The sequence below is a fragment of the Oryctolagus cuniculus genome, chromosome 8 (genome assembly GCF_964237555.1).
Source record: "Oryctolagus cuniculus chromosome 8, mOryCun1.1, whole genome shotgun sequence".
Classification (NCBI taxonomy): domain Eukaryota; kingdom Metazoa; phylum Chordata; class Mammalia; order Lagomorpha; family Leporidae; genus Oryctolagus; species Oryctolagus cuniculus.
Genome location: NC_091439.1, coordinates 413,241 through 431,713, shown reverse-complemented (window position 1 = coordinate 431,713; position 18,473 = coordinate 413,241). Strand labels below are relative to the sequence as shown.

Sequence of the window (18,473 nt, the reverse complement as noted above, 5' to 3'; positions counted from 1 at the left end):
TAGGAGACCCTCCACGGGCAGAGATGGGCGGCTCAGCACACAGCACCCCGAAGGGTAAAATCGGGCAATGGGAGGAGGCAACCCAAGGGCAGAGGGTTCTCCGCCCCCCCTCCCCTGGTAAGGGACCTCAGCTTTTTACCCTGGTGAAATTGCCACAGATGTTCAAGAATGAAATGAGAGATCAGCCCACTGCTTCCTGGCGAGTGGGCTGTCCCGGAGGGCTTCCATGTGCCCGCTGCCCCATCCACACGGGAGCGTGACCGAGTGGCGGGCACAGCCCTCTGTTGCATGTAGCAGTGTATCAGAGGCAGGTCGCCGATGGCCCGGAGCTTGGACACACCTCTGGGCAAGCTTGAGAGGAGCTGAATCAGACAACGGATCGAGCGAGAGTTTGCGCTAAAACACACTCAGGTCCCCAAAGCCGCAAAGGCGCCATCTTCTGCAGTGCCCTCGCTGTACGTGTACCCAGAGAACCCCCTTGACAAGTGGAATCAAATGAGCCCTTGGCCCTTGGCTGCACGAGGGACCACAGCCGAGGAGGCGGCACCGGCTGGGCTGCCCCGCGAGACCAGACGCCGCCCGTCTGTGCTATTTCGTTTAATTCAGTGTGACCTCAGAGTGGCCCTGCCCCTCTCCTCTCCCAGACGAGCAAAGTTAATTAACTAGCGCAACGCATCCAAGCCGTGAGCTGAGAAGGCGGAGGAGGTAGGTGGCCCCTTCGCCTGGGAGCCGTGCCCCCGGATCACCCCCTCCCCTGAAATAAGTGGCTTGGATCCAGTGACACGATCCTGATGCAGCAAATACCGCAGAAGCCGCCGGCAGCCTCTTCCAAGATTTTCTGCGAGTCAGCTTTTTGTGACCTTAGCCAAAATACCTGAGGGGAGCGACTTAGAAGGGGAGAATGTTTACTTTGGCTTGCAGGTTTGTAGGTTCTCAGTCCAAGATCAGGTGGCCCCTTAGTCTGCTGGAGCCAGAGGATGGTGGAGGGACAGGTGCTCATAGGGCGAGCCAGGAAGCAGAGACACAGGGAGCCGTCTCGTCCTGGTGTGCTCTCTGCTTCTATCATGACTGCCCCGGCCACCTCCTCCAGCCCAACCACACCCCAAAGGCCCCCCTACAGACACCATGACTGGAGCCAAGTCTACCCGACTCTATCCACCATTTATCCATGGACCAGTGCCATTAAGACTTCGGGGTTTAAACCTCTGCCTTGGGGACTGGTGTTGGGGTACAGGGTGTTAAGCCGTTGCATGGGATGCTGGCATCCCATATGGGCGCTGGTTCAAGTCCCGGCTGCTCCACTTCCGATCCAGCTCCCTGCTAATGCTCCTGGGAAAGCAGCAGAAGAGGCCCAAGTGCTTGGGCCCCTGCCACCCACGTGGGAGACCAGGATGGAGTTCCAGGCCCAGCCAGGCTGTTGAGCCTATTTGGGAAGTGAACTGGGGATGGAAGATCTCTCTTTCTCTCCCCCTTTCTCTGTTGTTCTACTTGTCTTTATATATATACATATATATATATATATATATATTTCTGCAAGAGTTTGGGGAACTGAATCCTGTTCAAATCATATTAGGGTTGTGAGACTGTAGCTTCTGCATGGAGGCCCTTTCTCAGAAGGTCTCCCTCCACCACCCCTACCTGTCCTCTGGGAGAAGTCAGCTGGCACACTGTGAAGGGTTGTGTGGGGAGGCCACCTGCAGGGGTCCAGAGCCTGTGCATACCCCCACAAGCGAGCTGGGAGCAGAGCCCTGGCTCCGGACCACCCCGGCCTGTGAGACTTTGAGCCACGCCCAAATAACCTGCAAGCAGTCAGAGTTTGCAGCTGCTAGGTTGTGGGGGCATCTGTGGGTATAGCGACAGGGAACTAACCCGGTGTGGTTCTCCCCACTCTCCCCACACTACACAGGTTCCCTAGCGAGGCCTCAGCCTGAGCTGGATGGTCCCCCAGGTCTCTCCGTCATTGTAAGAACTGGATCAGAGGGGCTGGCTTTGTGGTACAGCACATTTATCATCCCAGGTGAGCGCCAGGCTCCAGTCCTGGCTGCTCCACTTCTGCCCCAGCTCCCTGCTAATGCACCTGGGAAAGCAGCGGAAGATGGCCCAAGGGCTTGGGCTCCTGCCACCCACATGGGTGGGGTTCCTGGCTCCTGGCTTCAGTCTGGCCCAGTCCCAGCCATTGCGGCCTTTTGGGGAGTGAAAGTTGGTGTCCCCCTAGATTCCTTTGTGAGAGCTTAGTTGGCAGTGTGTGTGGTATTAGTATTAAGAGGTGGGGATTTTAGGCCCCAAGTACATTACCCTTATTAAAATCACCCTCTGAAAAGAGAGATTACAGACAGGCCTTCAGCCTAGTAGTTCAGACACCCGCAACCCATTTCAAAGTGCCTGGGTTTGAGTGCTGGCTCCGCTCCTAATTCCAGCTTCCTGCTAGTGTAGACCCTGGGAAGCAGTGGTGATGGTAAAGTCGTTGGGTCCCTGTCACCCTCGTGGGAGACTTGAATCGAGTTCCTGGCTCCCGGTTTCAGCTTGGCCTAGCTCTGGCAGATGTAGGTATTTGTGAGGGGAACCAGAGGATGCGAGATCTCGCTCACTCTCTGTGTCTCTCCCACCACCACCGAGAGATTAGCGTCCTTAGAAGGCAGGTTGGAAGGGGTATTCCTTCCCTTCTACGGTAGAAGCAGAGAGCAGGGCTCAGCGGACACTGAATCCGCTGGCACCTTGACCCTGGCCTTGCCAGCCTGCAGAACGACAAGCTGTTTCCGTTGTTCAGCAACGACCCCGTCTAAGGCACTTTCGTCACAGAAACTGAACGGGCCATGAGAGAGAGGCTGACACCGAGGCCCCTGGACACGAGGCTGCCGACTCAGAGGCGCCCCTCTCTCTTGGACGGTGGTCCACGTGAAAGCACAGGCCCCACCCTCCACAGTGGCACTGCTACATCTCCAGCTGTGCCTTCTGCAGGGCCCCGAGGAGGGACCGAAGGACTGCAGGTGCGTGCCACGGTGCGGGGGGCAGGCATGGCGCTGGCGGCGTGGCGTCTGTCTCCGAACACGTGGGAGACCACCAGGAAGAGGAGAGGCTGGGCTTGCTCTATGCAATCCTGAGCAGAACAGGAAGGGTGGACTGACGTTCAAGAAGAGCAGCCGACGCCTGGATAGAAGGAGGCGCTGTGAGACAGCCGCAGGGAGAGCCTTTGAGTGGATTCACCCACGGGGTGCGGGGCTGATGCACTTTCATTTCTTGGATGCTCTCTCTCTTTTAAGAAAGATTTTATTTATTTTTGAAAGTCAGAATTATAGGGAGAGAGGGAGAGACAGACAGAGAAATCTTCCACCTACTGGGTCACTCCCCAGATGGCCACAATAGCAAGCACTGGGCCAGGCCCAAGCCAGGAGCGTCTTCTAGGTCTCCCACATGGTATGGCAGGAGACCAAAAAACTCGGGCCATCTTCTGCTGCTTTTCCCAAGCCATTAGCAGGGAGCTGGATTGGAAGTGGAGCAGGGAGGGGCCGCTGCCTTGGTGCTGGCAGAAGACCTCTCTCTCTCTCTCTGCCTCTGCCTCCCTGTAACTCTGCCTTTTGAATAAATAAATAAATTAAAACAAAGAAAAGTGGGAGGCCAGCGCTGTGGTGTAGTGGGTAAAGTTGCTGCCTGCAGCGCATATGGGTGCTGATTTGAGTCCTGGCTGCTCCACTTCCAATCCAGCTCTCTGCTATTGCCTGGGAAAGCAGTAGAGGATGGCCCAAGTCCTTGGGTCCCTGCACCCACGTGGGAGACCTGGAAGAAGCTCCTGGCTCCTGGCTTTGGATCGGGGCAGCTCCGGCCATTGTGGCCATTTGGGGAGTGAACCAGCAGATGGAAGGAAGACCTTTCTCTCTTTCTGCATAACTTGGACTTAAATAAATCTTTAAAAAAAAAAGAAGAAGAAAAGAAAAGTGGGACAGCCAGACCATGTTCCAGTGCCCATATGGGATGCCAGCGTCACAGACAATGACTTTATCTGTGACACCACAACACCACTCCACCTTGGTGATCCCTTACAAGCAAACATCTTCAACAGCAATACAAGACACCCCCAAAACCCCCATTTTGCAATAATGGCTTCCAGTCCAAGGGCATTTTCTTAGCACACTGTCTTAGTCTTCTAAGTCCATGTTTCTCAAACTGGGGTCCAGAGAACTCCTCTACTTGAGTGTGAGGGGTCCTGGGCCCTGGGTGAGGGTCAGCAGCAGGAGGGTCACGATAGTCGAGGACACTGATTTGGAGATCTGCCAACTCTAAGTCCTGCAAGCACGGCGGGCAGCTTGCTTAACCTTTGAGGATTCCCCATGTGCCAAATGGGGTGACGATTGGTCCCCACGTTGTACATTCATTACAACAGTGAAAATGATTTGAGGACTCTAGGGGCTGGTGGAGTGCCTGGCACATAGCAGGTGTCACAGTGGGACCATGGGACATGGGTCACCAGGGCACCAAGTTGTGGATCTCCCAGGGTAGAGAAGAGGCCATCTGGGGACCTAGGCCAGTCTCCTTGGTGCCTCTGCAGATAGTGTCATTTCCTAGGTGTTCTGTGGGAGTGTGGGAGACATGGGCAAACATGGGGGAGGCACTTCCTTATGGGGCCATTCTTAGGGCTTGGTCCTGGGCCTTGCCTGGACCAGCTGGGGTCTTTTTATTCCCCTCCTTTAGTTTATTAAAGGTATTTAATTAACATATAATACTCACACACCTTAATGGGGCACAGGGCAAAATTTTAACACAAGCATGCAGTGTGAACTGATCCAATCAGGCAGTTGGTTCTCCCACCCCGCCCCCGCCCCCTTTCTACAGCCTTCTACATTGTGTATGGCACATTGCTATGCACTGTGGCCCCTGATCTGCCCTCAAGCACCAGAACCCCTGCCTTCTGTCTGCCTGCCAAGGACTTGACCTTGTGCTTGTCAGAGCAAGAAACTTGGGGTCAAATTTTGACAAATGGGATTACATCAAGCTGAGAAGCTTCTGCACTGCAGAAAAAAAACTCATCGAAATGAAGAGGCAACTGACAGATAGGATAAATTATTTGCAAACTTATAAAGAATTAATATCCAGAACCTATCAATAACTCAAGAAACTCAACAACAAAACAAATAATCAAGTTAAGAAATGGGCAAATCCTTAAAAAAATTTTTTTGATTAAAAAAAGGAGAAAGAAATGGGCAAAAGACTTGAACAGGAATTTCTCAAGAGATGAAATCCAAATGGTCAACAGACACATGAAAAAATGCCCAGGATCACTAGCCATCAGGGAAATGCAAATCAAAACCACAATGAGGTTTCACCTCACCCCCGTTAGAATTCCTCTCATATAGAAGTCAACAAACAACAAATGCTAGTGAGGATGTGGGGAAAAGGTAATGCGGTGGGAATGTAAACTGGTGCAGACACTGTGGCACTGTGGAAGACAGTATGGGGATACCTCAGAAATCTGAATATAGACCTACCATATGACCCAGCCATCCCACTCCTGGGAATTTACCCAAGGGAAATGAAATCAGCATATGAAAGAGGTATCTACACCCCCATGTTTATTGCAGCTCAATTCACAATAGCTAAGACATAGAACCAACCCAAATGTCTGTCAACTGAAGACTGGATAAACAAATTATGGTGCATGTATATATACCCTATGGAATACTACATAGTGGTTAAAAAAATCCTGTTGTTTACAACAAAATGGATGGATGCAATAGGAAACCATTATACTTAGTGAAATAAGCCAGTCTCAAAATGACAAATACCATATGTTCTTTCTGATCTGTGGTAACTAATAGAGCACCTCAAAGATAATCCATATGCGTGCAATTGACATTTTGAAATGTGATGATTTTGAATAGCCTTTGTCTTGACTGTTGAAGAATAGTGTTTTTTTTTCTTCATTCTATTTGTTGAACTGTTTACTTAGTGTAGGGTTAACCTTATGGATATAAAGTAAACTGAAAATAGATCTTTGCAAAAATTAAGAGTGGAAACAGGAGAGGAAGGAGGAAGAAGGGTGAGAGTGCGGGCAGGAGGGAGGGTAGGGTAGGAAGTATCACTATGCTCCTAAATTTGTGTTTACGAAGTACCTGAAGTTTGCATACCTTAAATAAAATTTTAAAAATTTAAAAAAAAATCTCAATCTTAATAAGTGATCTAAGTATAAGTGTTTAAAAATAAATTTGGGGGGGGGGGTGTGTTCCGTGGCTCACTTGGTTAATCTTCCGCGTGCGGTGCTGGCATCCCATATGGGCGCCGGGTTCTGGTCCCGGTGGCTCCTCTTCCAGCCCAGCTCTCTGCTGTGGCCTGAGAGGGCAGTGGAGGATGGCCCAGGTGTTTGGGCCCCTGCACCCACATGGGAGACCCAGGAGAAGTTCCTGGCTCCTGGCCTCGGATCAGCGCAGCTCCAGCTGTTGTGGCCATTTGGGGAGAGAACAGGTGGACAGAAGACCTTTCTCTCTGTCTCTCCCTCTCACTGTCTATAACTCTACCTCTCAAAAAAAATAAATCTTTAAAAAAATTAGGTAAATGCAAATTTAAAAATAGAAACAAGATGGAAGAAACCCGTAGACAGGGGAGAGAAAAATAAAAAGACAGCTATAAGCATGAGAATGTATTCTTACAAAAGATTAAGGGAAGAGTTTGGTTTTTTTTTTGTTTGTTTTTTTGATAAATAGAGGGCATCTTTTATAAGAATTTTTGTCCTAAAGCAAAATGATTGGATGACTCCAGACTGGAGAGGAGAAGATAGGACAAAAACTAAAAGTTTAAGTTGCAATAGGTATGAGGTCACAAGAGGTTTAAAATGAAAAGATCTTAGAAAATGCTATGTGTGAGAGAAGTGACCCTAACTTTAAAACCTTGTTACAGGGTTTTCTAAAACTTGATCATTAATATCAAAGGTACTGTAATGTAACATCAGAAACCCATCTTCTGTTCAAGCAACAAGGCTTTCTGTTAGTAAGAAAGTCTGTGGGAAGTTTTTGACCTTTTAATCTGTTTTTTGTTTAATTTTTTGGACCATCTGCTGGTCCGCAGTTTCCCCTTTTCACAGTTTGCCTTGATTGGTGGCTGTGTTCCTCGACTTCAGAGCCAGTTCTTGTGAGCTCTGTGGGATGCCAGGTGCCCGGACACTAAACGCTGATCTCAAAATGGGGTAGAAAAGCTGGAGTCTCTACTAGTGGCTTTATCTTCTGGTAACCAGCCAAGGAAGCGAACACCTCACGTTTCACTAAGGTAATCTCTAGAGGCCAGGGCTGTGGTGTAGTGGGGAAAGCTGCCGCCTGCAGTGCTGGCATCCCAAATGGGCGCCGGTTCTAGTCCCAGCTGCTCCACTTCTGATCCAGCTCTCTGCTATGGCCTGGGAAAGCAGTAGAGGTTGGCCCAAGCCCTTGGGCCCCTGCACCCGCATGGGAGACCTGGAAGAAGCTCCTGGCTTTGGATTGGCCCAGATCCGGCCATTTGGGGAGTGAACCAAAGCACGGAAAACCTTTCTCTCTCTCTCTCCCTCTGCCTCTCTGTAACCCTGTCGTTCAAATAATAAATAAATCTTTAAAAAAGAAAAAAAAAGGTAACTTCTCGAGTACTCTGCTGTCTTTGTCAATTTTAACAATTTGCTAATTGTTTGGAAAGCTGGTTCTTAAAAGAGTTAAGACTGTTTGGGGATATCTACTGATGTACCAGACTCGACTGATCACTCTAACTATGAGTAAATCTGGGCTATGGCCCTGGTTAAATGGACGGGTGTTGTTTCACAGTGATAAGGGATCCTATTTGACCAGACATGTTATGTCCTTTCGGCATCTTTAATAGGCTTTCTCAGAATCAAAGTTCTACATTTTTTTGACTTTTGAGATTTCCAGCTGGGCGCCTGGAAATGTCAAAGGCTGGTTCTCTCATCTGTAGAGGCAAAAGGTAATTAGGCTCTTTAGATCTGTACGGAAAACACTCTCAAGTTTTACAAAAGCTTTAGATAGCAGCTCTACGGGTGTGTCATGAACAGCAACTGTTGTGCAAGGCTGCGTTCCCAGTCCTGACGGTTATCTCGATAAAAAGAGGACTTAGAGACCTCGCAGAGACCACTGAGCGGCCCTCCCCACCACAGCCAGGGGCCGTAGAGGGACCCCGCTTTGCAAAGCCTCCAGGGGCTTTCAGAACCATAACCGTCTCCTGTCCACTGCCGAGTTTTATGAGTTTAACCAGGGCCATTCTGAGCCTTTTGCCATCCATGGTTCCGATTTTTCTCTGAAAACATTCACAGTTGGATTCTCAGAGAAGACTCCAGCAAACGCTCTGACTGCTTTAAGATCACCGGGTGAGACCAGATTGTCCAGAACTGAGAGAGAGAAGGAAAAACTAGAAAAATCTACGAAACAGCAAATGGAGAACAAGAAAAAAATTAGTTGCACAAGACTGAATGACTTCGTGAAAATTTGCGGATTTCTATGTCTTTTATTTAAAATATTGCATTTCAACTTCTCGGTTCAGGAAAACTTCTTGCTATGAATTCCGTGGTTTACAGTGCTTTGGTAAAGCATAGTTTTGTAACCGGGGAGGGAATGCCTGCCTTTGCCTCTTAATTAATTTCTCCAAAATTCAAAACCTTTTCTGAAGATTTTCCTTTTTTGTGGCAATGTGATTATCTGCATGAGTTCAGTAAGAAGCTGCCCTGGTGGTAAAGGATGTAGTTGGAAACGTTGGAACATCTACATATCATGCCTGAGAGTCCCCAGCCGTGCAGTGACAGAGTAAATGGAGCCGTCACTTCCCAGCAGGCTCTGAAAACGCAAAAGATTAAGACACTCTAGTTCAAAAAAAAAAATCAAAGTCTGCCCTGGATTGATTTTTTAACGTTGAGAATTTTCCAGATCTGAGATTATATGTCGGCTGCTAGATTATAACGTTCACTGTTAGATTATAATGCTGTTCACGGAGACGTAAGCCTGATTTGTTCTGAGCTTGGCACCTATTTCCTGTCAGAATTCTCCGGAAACACAGTTCACAGCAAGATAATACTGGCCTGACCCTTTGAGACGATGCCTCGTGCCTACTGACCTGGGGGATGAACGAACTCGGCCCCAAGACGACTGGTCAGAAAATGATCGTGATCAGAAGGTGGGAATAAAGATCAAGATGGCGTCACTGGCGTCAACCCTAAGCAGGATTAGACACAGCCGAGAGGTTGCAAAGGAAGGGTTCCTATACATGATTATCTGATAGTAACTGCTAGGACTTGGAATAACGGCTCAAAATCTGGGGCGGGGGATGACTGACGGCGTACACTTCAAAGGCCTGGGCGTTGCCACCAAGGCTGGCTGATGTGTCTGAGAGTAGCAGCCACCTGTGAGGGATGGCAGGAGACACACAGATCCCTTGTGGCAGCCCACCGCCACGCACACAGCTCATTGTGTGCTGCCATTCTGAACAAACACAGGGAGGTCACCGGCTCCCGTGTGGCCCTACAGGGAAATAACCAAGCCAGACTGATAACTGAAATGTTACTGTAAAACGCTATCATCTTTGACTCCGGTCACCTTGCCCCCATGCCTCTGGGGAGCCTGTGTGTGACTGATTATAGGTGATTGAACAAGTGTGGCTGTGCAGCAGTAACTCCCCCAGGAAGCTTTGGGAATCGTAGCATGGCCACCAGGCGTCCTAACCCAGAAGGCTGCACTCAGAGCCCTCCCCTGTGCCTTGTGCCTTAGCGGAGGTAAGAGGGCAACATTCACACCAGCTTGAAGAAATAGAAATGCTGGAGGCCTTGGCTTCCTCTCGGATAGACAGGAAGATGTAATTTGGGTCTTTGTTGGGTTCAACGAAGGTGGAAAAAATATAGAAGCCTGCCAGTTCACTCCGGTCTGGGACTGGAAGCTTCTGGTGGACAAAATAATCATCTTCCTGGCTTTCACTATGGGTAGAGGAATACTAGCCATTGCCGTGGAATGTCGATGCCCCTGCACGATCATGCTGTGCACACACTGGGCCAAGCGCCCCTCCAACCCTGAGACAGCCCACCCTGCCCCTCATGAAGTAGTCAGAGCAGTCCTCATCCCTACACCCTCAAGACTGAGGAGTCATGAGAAACAGGGGCAACGGAACCAAGCCCCCCAACAGTGCCTGGGTAGCATAACTCACTGAGCTGGGGGACTGGTCCAGGCCACCCCACAGGCTCTGACCACCAGACTCACTTGCTTCTCCAATAGATAACACCTTGATGGCCAGTATTGCCCCCAGGGGTTTTGTTTAGGGGAATTCCAGGCTCAGGGCAGGAAACACGCAAGCCCACGTGGCCATTGTAATGATCCCTGAAGAGTGCGGCATTGCTGACCATCCAGGAACTTGGACATGAGCTGAACGTGTAACCAGACCAGATGACCACTGTGGCCCCAGCCAGCCCCTCCTCACCACGACGGAGGCCAACATGCACAGCCCCTGTCTGTTGCCCCCCTTAATCCTGACTCCCCTTCCTTGGAACCTCAAGAACCCCAAAGCACCCTCACTCAGCAGGGTGATAGCTCTCTAACTTGGAGATCTGCTACCCCTGTCATGCCTTGACAGATTAAACTGCCTCCCTCCTTTGCCCTCAGCCCTAGTCCCTGTCACCTTGAGTTGGCACTGGGGACAGGGGCCAGGTTTTTGGTAACAGATTACAAACCCAGAACTCTCCATGCATGGAAACAGCTTCACGGACCAGAAAAATCAACGGCTGGGTGTGCAGCAGTAATTCTCCCAGGAAGCTTTGGGAATCGTAGCATGGCCACGATTTGTAAGGAAACATGCAAGACAGCGTGTGCAAAAGCCAATGTGCAGGAGAAGCCGGAGGGTGAGGCGGGGGCCCTTCCTCCCTCTCCCCAAGTCCCAGAGATGGCCTCAGTGGGGCGTCACCCTCCTCGGCCACTAACCCCCTTGTGAGGAGGTGGTGACATCAGGTGGCCTGGGAATGGGGCCTTGCTTTTCTAACCCTCGGAGCTGGGGAGGGAAAGGTTGAGCTCCGGGCTTCCCAGCCAGCTCAGTGTGGGAGAAGCTTGCTCCCGTGGGTGGGAAGAAGCTGGCCTGGGTGGCCACCCTCCCTACAGCACCCCCAGAGGAAGTATTCCCAGGGGCCTATGACCAGATAAAAATCTCGCATAGCAAGGGCCCCCCACACGCCTCCTTCTGATTGCCACTTTTTGCTCCACAGACACTGGTGGAGGTCCCTGGGACGGGGGCACTCTGGGCTGTAGGGGGCAATGGTCTCTCTCTCTTTCTAGGACCCAGCAGAGAAGCTGAAGCCAGTCCCCTAAAACGCACAGGTTTGCAGGGCTCCAGGGCAGCCTGCCTTGCCTGCAGCCCTCACCCACGTTCGGCCCAACCCACAGCAGCTGGCTCAGGAGAACTGGGCCCGCGCTCTGGAAGCAGCCCTCCCTGGGCGCCCGCAGCCAGCCCGGCCTGCCTTACTTGCAGAGGACGGTATCTTCGTCCGGCAGGGCCTCGTACACACACGGGTCATTCTCGTCCTCGTCTCCCGTGGCCACCATCACGACGCCCAGCAGCAGGGCTGCCATGGCCAGCCTCGTCGTCCAGCCCATGGGCACCTGGAACAGGAAGAGCCTTCAGAGTGGCTGGAGTATCTCCAGGGGCTCCCCTCCCCCCTGTCCGAGCCTCCCCCACTCTCCCCAGGGGCCCACCTGGTGGGCCAGAGCCCCAGGGGGAAGCAGAGGGAGAAAGACGTGCAGGAGCTCCCTGGGCCCTGCAGCTAAGCCGCCTCCCGGACACGGGGCCTTGGGAGGACCTGGGCCTCCTCCAAGCCGGACTCAGTTTGCAGGCTCCTCCCCCGGCAGGGCAGGGCGCAGCTTTGCTGTCGCTCTTGTCCCAGCCACCAAGGCAGAGGCCAAGCGGCCAGCCAGACGCACGGACAGGAGCCCGCACCTGCTGTGTGTGGGGCTTCTGGGGCTTTAAGGTCGCCCTGGCAAGAAGCTGGTGACCCAAGGCTTAGGGCTAAGGGTGGGTCTATGCCTCTCCAGTCCACACAACACCCCCGCCCCCGTCTCAACAGCCCCCAGGGTGCCCAAAGGTGGATTTGTCTGCACAAGGCCACCTGGTGTAGGAGGGGCTGCCCCCCCCCCGGGGGTGGGGGTGGGGTTCCAGGCCAGCTGGGAGGGGCCAGCAGAGTTCAGAAGCCTGCACCTTGCGGCTGTGCTGAGCTAAGCACTCTCCCGAAATAATAGTCTACGGAGGAGGCCTGCGGAGCCGGGGATCCGACCCTGTGCAGGGACAGAGCAGGGCTCCCCGGGGAGCAAGCCTGCAGCAGGACCCCCTGGGACTCTGGTGAATGGCAGCCTCTGCAACCACCCGAGGGAGGGTGACGTTCCAGCACGCGCCACTCAGGGCTCTGCAGGGCTGCGGGGAACGGGGACTGGGCACGTCCCCCAGCTACCTCCTTGCGATATTGGGTCTCCCCTTTCGGAACACAAGCAAAGGGCCCCTCGTCTCTCCTGGGCCTCGCTAGGGAGGGCGAGATCACAGTGGTAGAGTCCCTGCAGCCCGAGCGTTGGAGGGGCCGTCTTCCACACGGCCTGCTCTCTGCCACCATCCCTGCTTCGCCCCACCTCTCCCGTGAGGCCTCCTCCAGGGCTACCAGTTGGCACACTCCCCCACCGCCAGGCTCCCCGAGGCGTGCCAGGCGCCTCCATGGAGAACTGCCTCCCAAGGTCCGCTCTCCCTCCTGGGAGTGTCTACAAGTAGCACCCCCACGGGGCCATGGTGAGCATAACAGGAAATGAACTAAGACTCATCGTAACTGCCCGGTGACTTGCGGGCGGTCTCCTGGTTCCCCTTGATGCATTCATTCACTCAGTTGCGATGCATCTCATCCATAGGCACTGAGCCCCTGTGCTGTGCCTGGCCTCATGCGGGGCCCTGGGTGCATGGATGGAGCAGGGTCCCGGTCCTCACACAGCTCACAGGACAGCCAGAGCCTGAGCCAGAGGCTGTAGGGTGGTGGCTCGAGCCTGGGAGACTCTTGACTGCAAAGTGGCAGCCACCACGGAAACCAAAATGTGCCTGAGTGCCGACAGCTCTCAGCAGAAACCCGGTGTGACTGCCTGGAGGCGGGAGCGACCACGGTGTAGGATGAAATAAAATGACAAGGACTGGTCCGTGCCATGATCCAGTGCAAGGCAGCGGGGTTGTGGCTTGACTGTAATTCTAACCAATGATGCTCCCCAGGCTGCTGAGTGGACGGCTTCCCTTTCGCCAGTGCTGTGGGAGGGCTTTAATTCCTACCTGGGCTGCTCCCACAGGCAGCGGGAACTGAGCAACCCAGTCAGAGAGAGGGTTCATCTCTGGGCTTGTGGGCCTTCTCGAGGAGCAGGTGGCAATCTGTGACAAGCTCGGTGCCTGGCTGAGCCGCCATCTCAGCCACACAATGCCGCGTGGCTACTTCGGTGAGCTGCTATGCCCTCCTCGGGATAAAGGGAAGCCAGCAAGCCAGTTTCCCAGGGGACCGCGCTGTCATCTGAGGGACACTCGGCTGCCGGACTCTGAGATGCCTTCTGCACCTGGCTCAGCAGCCCAGCCTGCTCCACGGCCTCCTCAAACCCAGGCCTGCGGTTCTTCTGATTGCTAACCTGCCCTCCTCGTCTGTCGGTAGATTAAACTACGTCTTTCCTTCACCTGCAAACCTGGTCCTCATCCTTTTGATCCGGCACCAGGGATAGGGGTAACCGTGGAGCCGCCTGCAGTAGGGACTCCTCCTCACTCCACGTGCTGGGCACTTTGGTCCCTGAGTCCCATGCCTACTGTCTGAAGCAGGTCCTGTGCTCGCCCGTGCGTTGGCAAACTGGCCACTTCTGGCCCTCACGGCCCTTCTTGTCACGGAACCGCTCTCAGCCTTCTGTAAACACCAGCAGGAAGCTCACCGCTCACCTGGCCCCCAGCTGCGGACCCCTGTGCTTGTTTCTCGAACCTTCTCTGTCTTGTTTTTGCAGGGCTTCTGGGCAGGGAGACACAAGTCCCCTTCTGTGTCACCAGCTGACTGTTGCCCTCACTGCCTCACTTTCAGGAGCTCCCACTGCTGGTGCCCACCCCTGAAATGGTCCTTCAGGAACCAGCTCCCGACGCCATGAACCTGACATGCCTCTGCCATCCCCACCCCCACCTCCCAGGGTGCACTGCACCAGTGCTCCTGGAACTCTGGGCACCCCCATCCCTCTGGGCCGCTTGTGCCCAACACCCCCACCACTGCCCAGGCCTCATTGCCCATCTCTAAGCAGACACAGGCTCCTGCTCTTTCCCTCCCACCCCGACCAACCCACGCAGGCCCTCTGAACGTAGACAACAAATTCCTCCTCACCCTGTGCTCTCGTTAGAAATTGGGGGGTGGGCGTTTGGCACGAGAGTTAAGATGTCACCTGGGACACCCACATCCCGTATCCAAGGACTTGGGTTCAAGTCTTGGCTCTACTTCCAATTCTGGCTTCCTGCTAACACACAGCCTGGGAGGAAGCAGGTGATGGTTAAGTCGTCGGCCCCCTGCCACCCACGTAGGAGCTCTGGATGGAGCTCCAGTCTCCCGGCTTCAGCCTGGCCGAAATCTGGCTGGTGCAGGCATTGGGGGAGTGAACTAGTGCATGGAGGATCTCTGTTTCTCCCTGTCTTTCACCTGTAACTTTTACCAGCTACAACTCCGTGGCTTTGGGACACTCCCTCGGGGTGTCACCACGTCCACTCTCATTGCCGGGCCTTCTCACCAGAACGCCCTGTGCTCACTGTCAGTGCCTCCCGGTCCTCCCCTTGCTGCCTCGCCCCGAGCACCCTAAGCTACTTCTCTCTCTATGCTCTGGCCTCCTCTAGAGGGCTCTTCCAACACCTCCCGCCTCCCTTCCAGTCTGCTTTGCCGTCACTGTGGTGGACACTGTCGCCACTACAACCTGCTCCATCCCTAGCAGTCTAAATTCAAGCCATCGCTCTGATCCTAATCTCTCCACTCTGCTGCTCCTCCCGCTACGCCTGATCTTTCATCTCATTCTGCACCCTGGTGCCTGGCCACTCTCCTGTCCTCCTGTCCTCTCCTATTCTGACTCCCTCCCCGCTGGGGCCTAGGTCCCTTGGGCCTTTGTCTTACTATTTGCGGTCAACATCTCCAAGGCCATCCCCTTTCTCCTTAGACGGCAGCCGTCAGGTGCAACTCCAGGTCTGAACCAGTCCACGGATCTACCTGCTGCACTAGACACCCTGCTCCCACCTCCCAGAATCCTGTGCCTCCTGTAGAGCTGGGGGGGTAGGAGGGAGACGGGGAAACCCTATGCTAAGTGGGAGAAGCCAGTCACAAAAGATGGCAAACTGTGTGATTGTTTTAGGTCCCACATTTGAGAAAGAACGTGCAGTATCCGACTTTCTGTGTCTGACTTATTTCTCTCACCATGACGTCCACTTTGCTGCAAATAACAGGATTTCTTTCTTTATAGCTGTATAGTATTCTGTTGTATATGTACACCACATTTTCTTTATCCATTCACCTGATGATGGATACCGACATTGATTTCGTATTTTTGGCTACTGTAACAATGCTGCTATAAACGTGGTGCAGGGGCCGGTGCTGTGGTGCAGTGGGTTAATCCTCCGCCTGCGGCGCCAGCACCCCATATGGGCGCCAGTTTGAGCCCTGGCAGCTCCTCTTCCAGTCCAGCTCTCTGCTATGGCCTGGGAAAGCAGTAGAAGATGGTCCAAGTCCTTGGGCTCCTGCACCTGCACGGGAGACCTGGAGGAGGCTCCTGGCTCCTGGCTTCGGATCAGCAAAGCTCCAGCCATTGCGGCCATTTGGAGAGTGAAGCAGCAGATGGAAGACCCCTCTCTGTGTCTCTTCCTCTCACTGTCTGTAACTTTTCCTCTTAAATAAATTTAAAAAAATTTTTTTTAAACATGGTGCAGCAGGTGTCTCTTGGATACAATGAGTTCATGTCTTTTGGGTATGAGTTCATGTCCAGATCATACGGCAGCCCCATTTCCAGATTTCAAAGGAATCTGCATGCTGGTTTTCAGGCCGGCTGGCTGATTTACACTCCTACCAATAGTGTGTGAGTGCCCCCCTTTCCCATACCCTCACTAGCATTTGTTACTTTATGTACTTTTGATAACAGCCAGAAGCTGGTGAATTGCGTGGTTATGTGAACCATCTCAATAAAGCTGTTTCAAAAAACAGTCCTAGCAAGAGCAGCAAAATGGAAAAAGAATCTCCAAGCTCTTGTTCCCCCATGGAAATTCATTCATTCATTCACTCTCTCACTCACACACACCTGCTGAACTATCTTTATTACTTTTAAAATTATTCTTTAAATATTTATTTTTATAAATAAAAAATTTTATTTTTAAATATTTATTTGAAAGGCAGACTGACACAGATCTTCCACTTGCTGGTTCATTCCCCCAAATGGCTGCAACAGCCAGGGCTGGGCCAGGCTTGACCCAGGAGCTGGGAACTCCATCTGGGTCTCACATGTGGGTCTTGCAGCGGCCTAGTCACTTGCGCCATCTTCCACTGCTTTCCCGAATGCATTAGCAGGGAGCTGGATTGGAAGCAGAGCAGCCAGGAGTCAAAGCAGCGTCCTGATGTGGGATGCCAGGACTAAGAGCCGCAGCCCAGCTGCTGCACCACGACACCAGCCCCTGCACTAGGTTTATAGGGGCTTTGGAAAATAGTAAAAAGTTTAGAGCAAACAAATGGATGTCCAAGCAAGAAAAGGCCCCTTCAGAGGGGTAGCAAGTTTCATTCCCTTTCTCCCTTGCTCCGCCTCCTCCCAGGCAGCAGTAGTCTTGGTACGGAGGAGACAGTAACTGAACCCCCACTTCCCTCTCTCAAACCAGGGGGGCAAATCAGGCATTATGTGCGGAGTTCCAGTCTGGCTGCCTGCAGGGCTGGGCTCTGTTTGATCTAACCTGGCCTCAGCTGAGCAAAGGGGCGGGCACTGGTCGGGAAAGCAGCAGAGACGGCAGGCCCTCGGACACCTGGGACAACGCGGCAGGCTGAGACGCCCCACAGACCACGTAAGGTCCCCAGGAGCAGCTGGGGTGCGACTTTGGGCAATTAGCACATTCAGAGGCGCTGAGGACGTGGGGGAACTGAGAAAGCCCCATGCAATCCGCACAGGACACCTGCTCAGTAGAGAGCAGAGAAGTGCTCATTCAGCCTCTTTGTCAGGCTGCTCCTGGGCTCAACCAAGCTGGGCTAACAGGTGAAGGGCTGGCCCAGCACAGTCGATCCGCAAACACTGGAAGAAGTGGTGTTTTTCCTTCCAGAATCTCAGTTTTCAACCACAAAAATCACAAAGCATACAAAGCAAAGGTAAGCATAGTCCACTCAAAGGAACAAAATTTAATGACAGATGCTATCCCTGAAATTTTTTTAGTGTATTAGCCTTTAAGATTTATTTATTTGAGAGGTAAAGTTACAGACGCAGAGAGGGAGAGACAGAGACTGGTTTTCCATCTGCTGGTTCACTCCCCAAATGGCTGCAATGGTTGGAGCTGGGCTAGGCCAAAGCTAGGAGCCAGGAGCTTCTTCTGGGTCTCCCCCATGGGTGAAGGGGCCCAAGGACTTGGGCCGTCTTCTACTGCTTTCCCAGACCATCAACAGGGAGCTGGATCAAAAGTGGAGCAGCCGAGACTCAAACTGGTACCCATATGGGATGCCAACCTACTATGTCACAGTGCCAGCCCCTAGACTAGTTTTTGTTACATTAACTAAAAGAGAGAGCTACATCTTGGGGAGAGAGGTGCATCTTGGGAACAAAAAAAGGTTTACATTCACACAGAGTTTACAGATCACAATTCAGGAGTGGGTGGCCCCATTAGTTTGGTGTCTGATGGGCCTTGGCCATGGTGGAGAGGAAGTGGAGGAACAGGATGTGAGCCAGGAAGGAGAGCGAAGCTGGGCCCAACTTGGCTCAATAACCAGCCCTCTGGCTGCTCCACTTTGACCCAGCTTCCTGCTAATGCTCTCAGGAAGGTAGAGGAAGATGGCTCAAGTACTCGGGCTCCTGCCATCCACACGGGGACCAGGATGGAGTTCCAGGCTCCTGGCTTCTGCTTGGCCAAGCCCTGACTGTTGAGGTCATTTGGGGAGTGAACCAATAGACAGGAGATCTCTTTCTCTTTCTGTCCCCTACTTCTACCCCGTAACTCTGCCTTTCATATAAATAAATGAACAAACCTTTAAAAAAATAAATAACCAGCCTTCTCCCAAGAACAACCCTCTGAGAGCAGGCCCCAGAAACCTTAAGACCTCCCAACAGGCCCACCTCTTGGATACCATAATTAGATCAAGTCCCCACCCTTAATCCCTCAGTCCTCAACTTTAAGACTTCAGGGTTTAAACATCTGCATGGATTTGTGGAGACTGGTTCTATTTAATCCAGTTTTGGCTCCCCAAAACCGATGTTTTCTGCACATACAACATAACAATCATCCCATCCCCCAAAGTC

At 52.6% G+C, this 18,473-nt stretch overlaps 1 protein-coding gene across 3 annotated transcripts in view; it reads right to left on the bottom strand.

Moving 5' to 3' along the window:
• The window catches only part of PEBP4 (phosphatidylethanolamine binding protein 4), a 220,907-nt gene that overhangs the window by 196,305 nt on the left and 6,129 nt on the right, over positions 1-18,473 (bottom strand). Inside the window, exons 1-2 of one of the 3 annotated variants that reach the window (XM_051836752.2) lie at positions 11,682-12,113; positions 11,452-11,588 (exon numbers count right to left, since the gene is read on the bottom strand). In XM_051836752.2, the coding sequence (XP_051692712.1) occupies positions 11,452-11,582 (131 nt within the window). In that variant the 5' untranslated portion in view covers positions 11,583-11,588; positions 11,682-12,113. Of the gene's footprint in view, positions 1-11,451; positions 11,605-11,681; positions 12,114-18,473 lie in introns of those variants that run through there. The other 2 variants (XM_051836753.2, XM_051836751.2) reach the window with 2 other exon arrangements.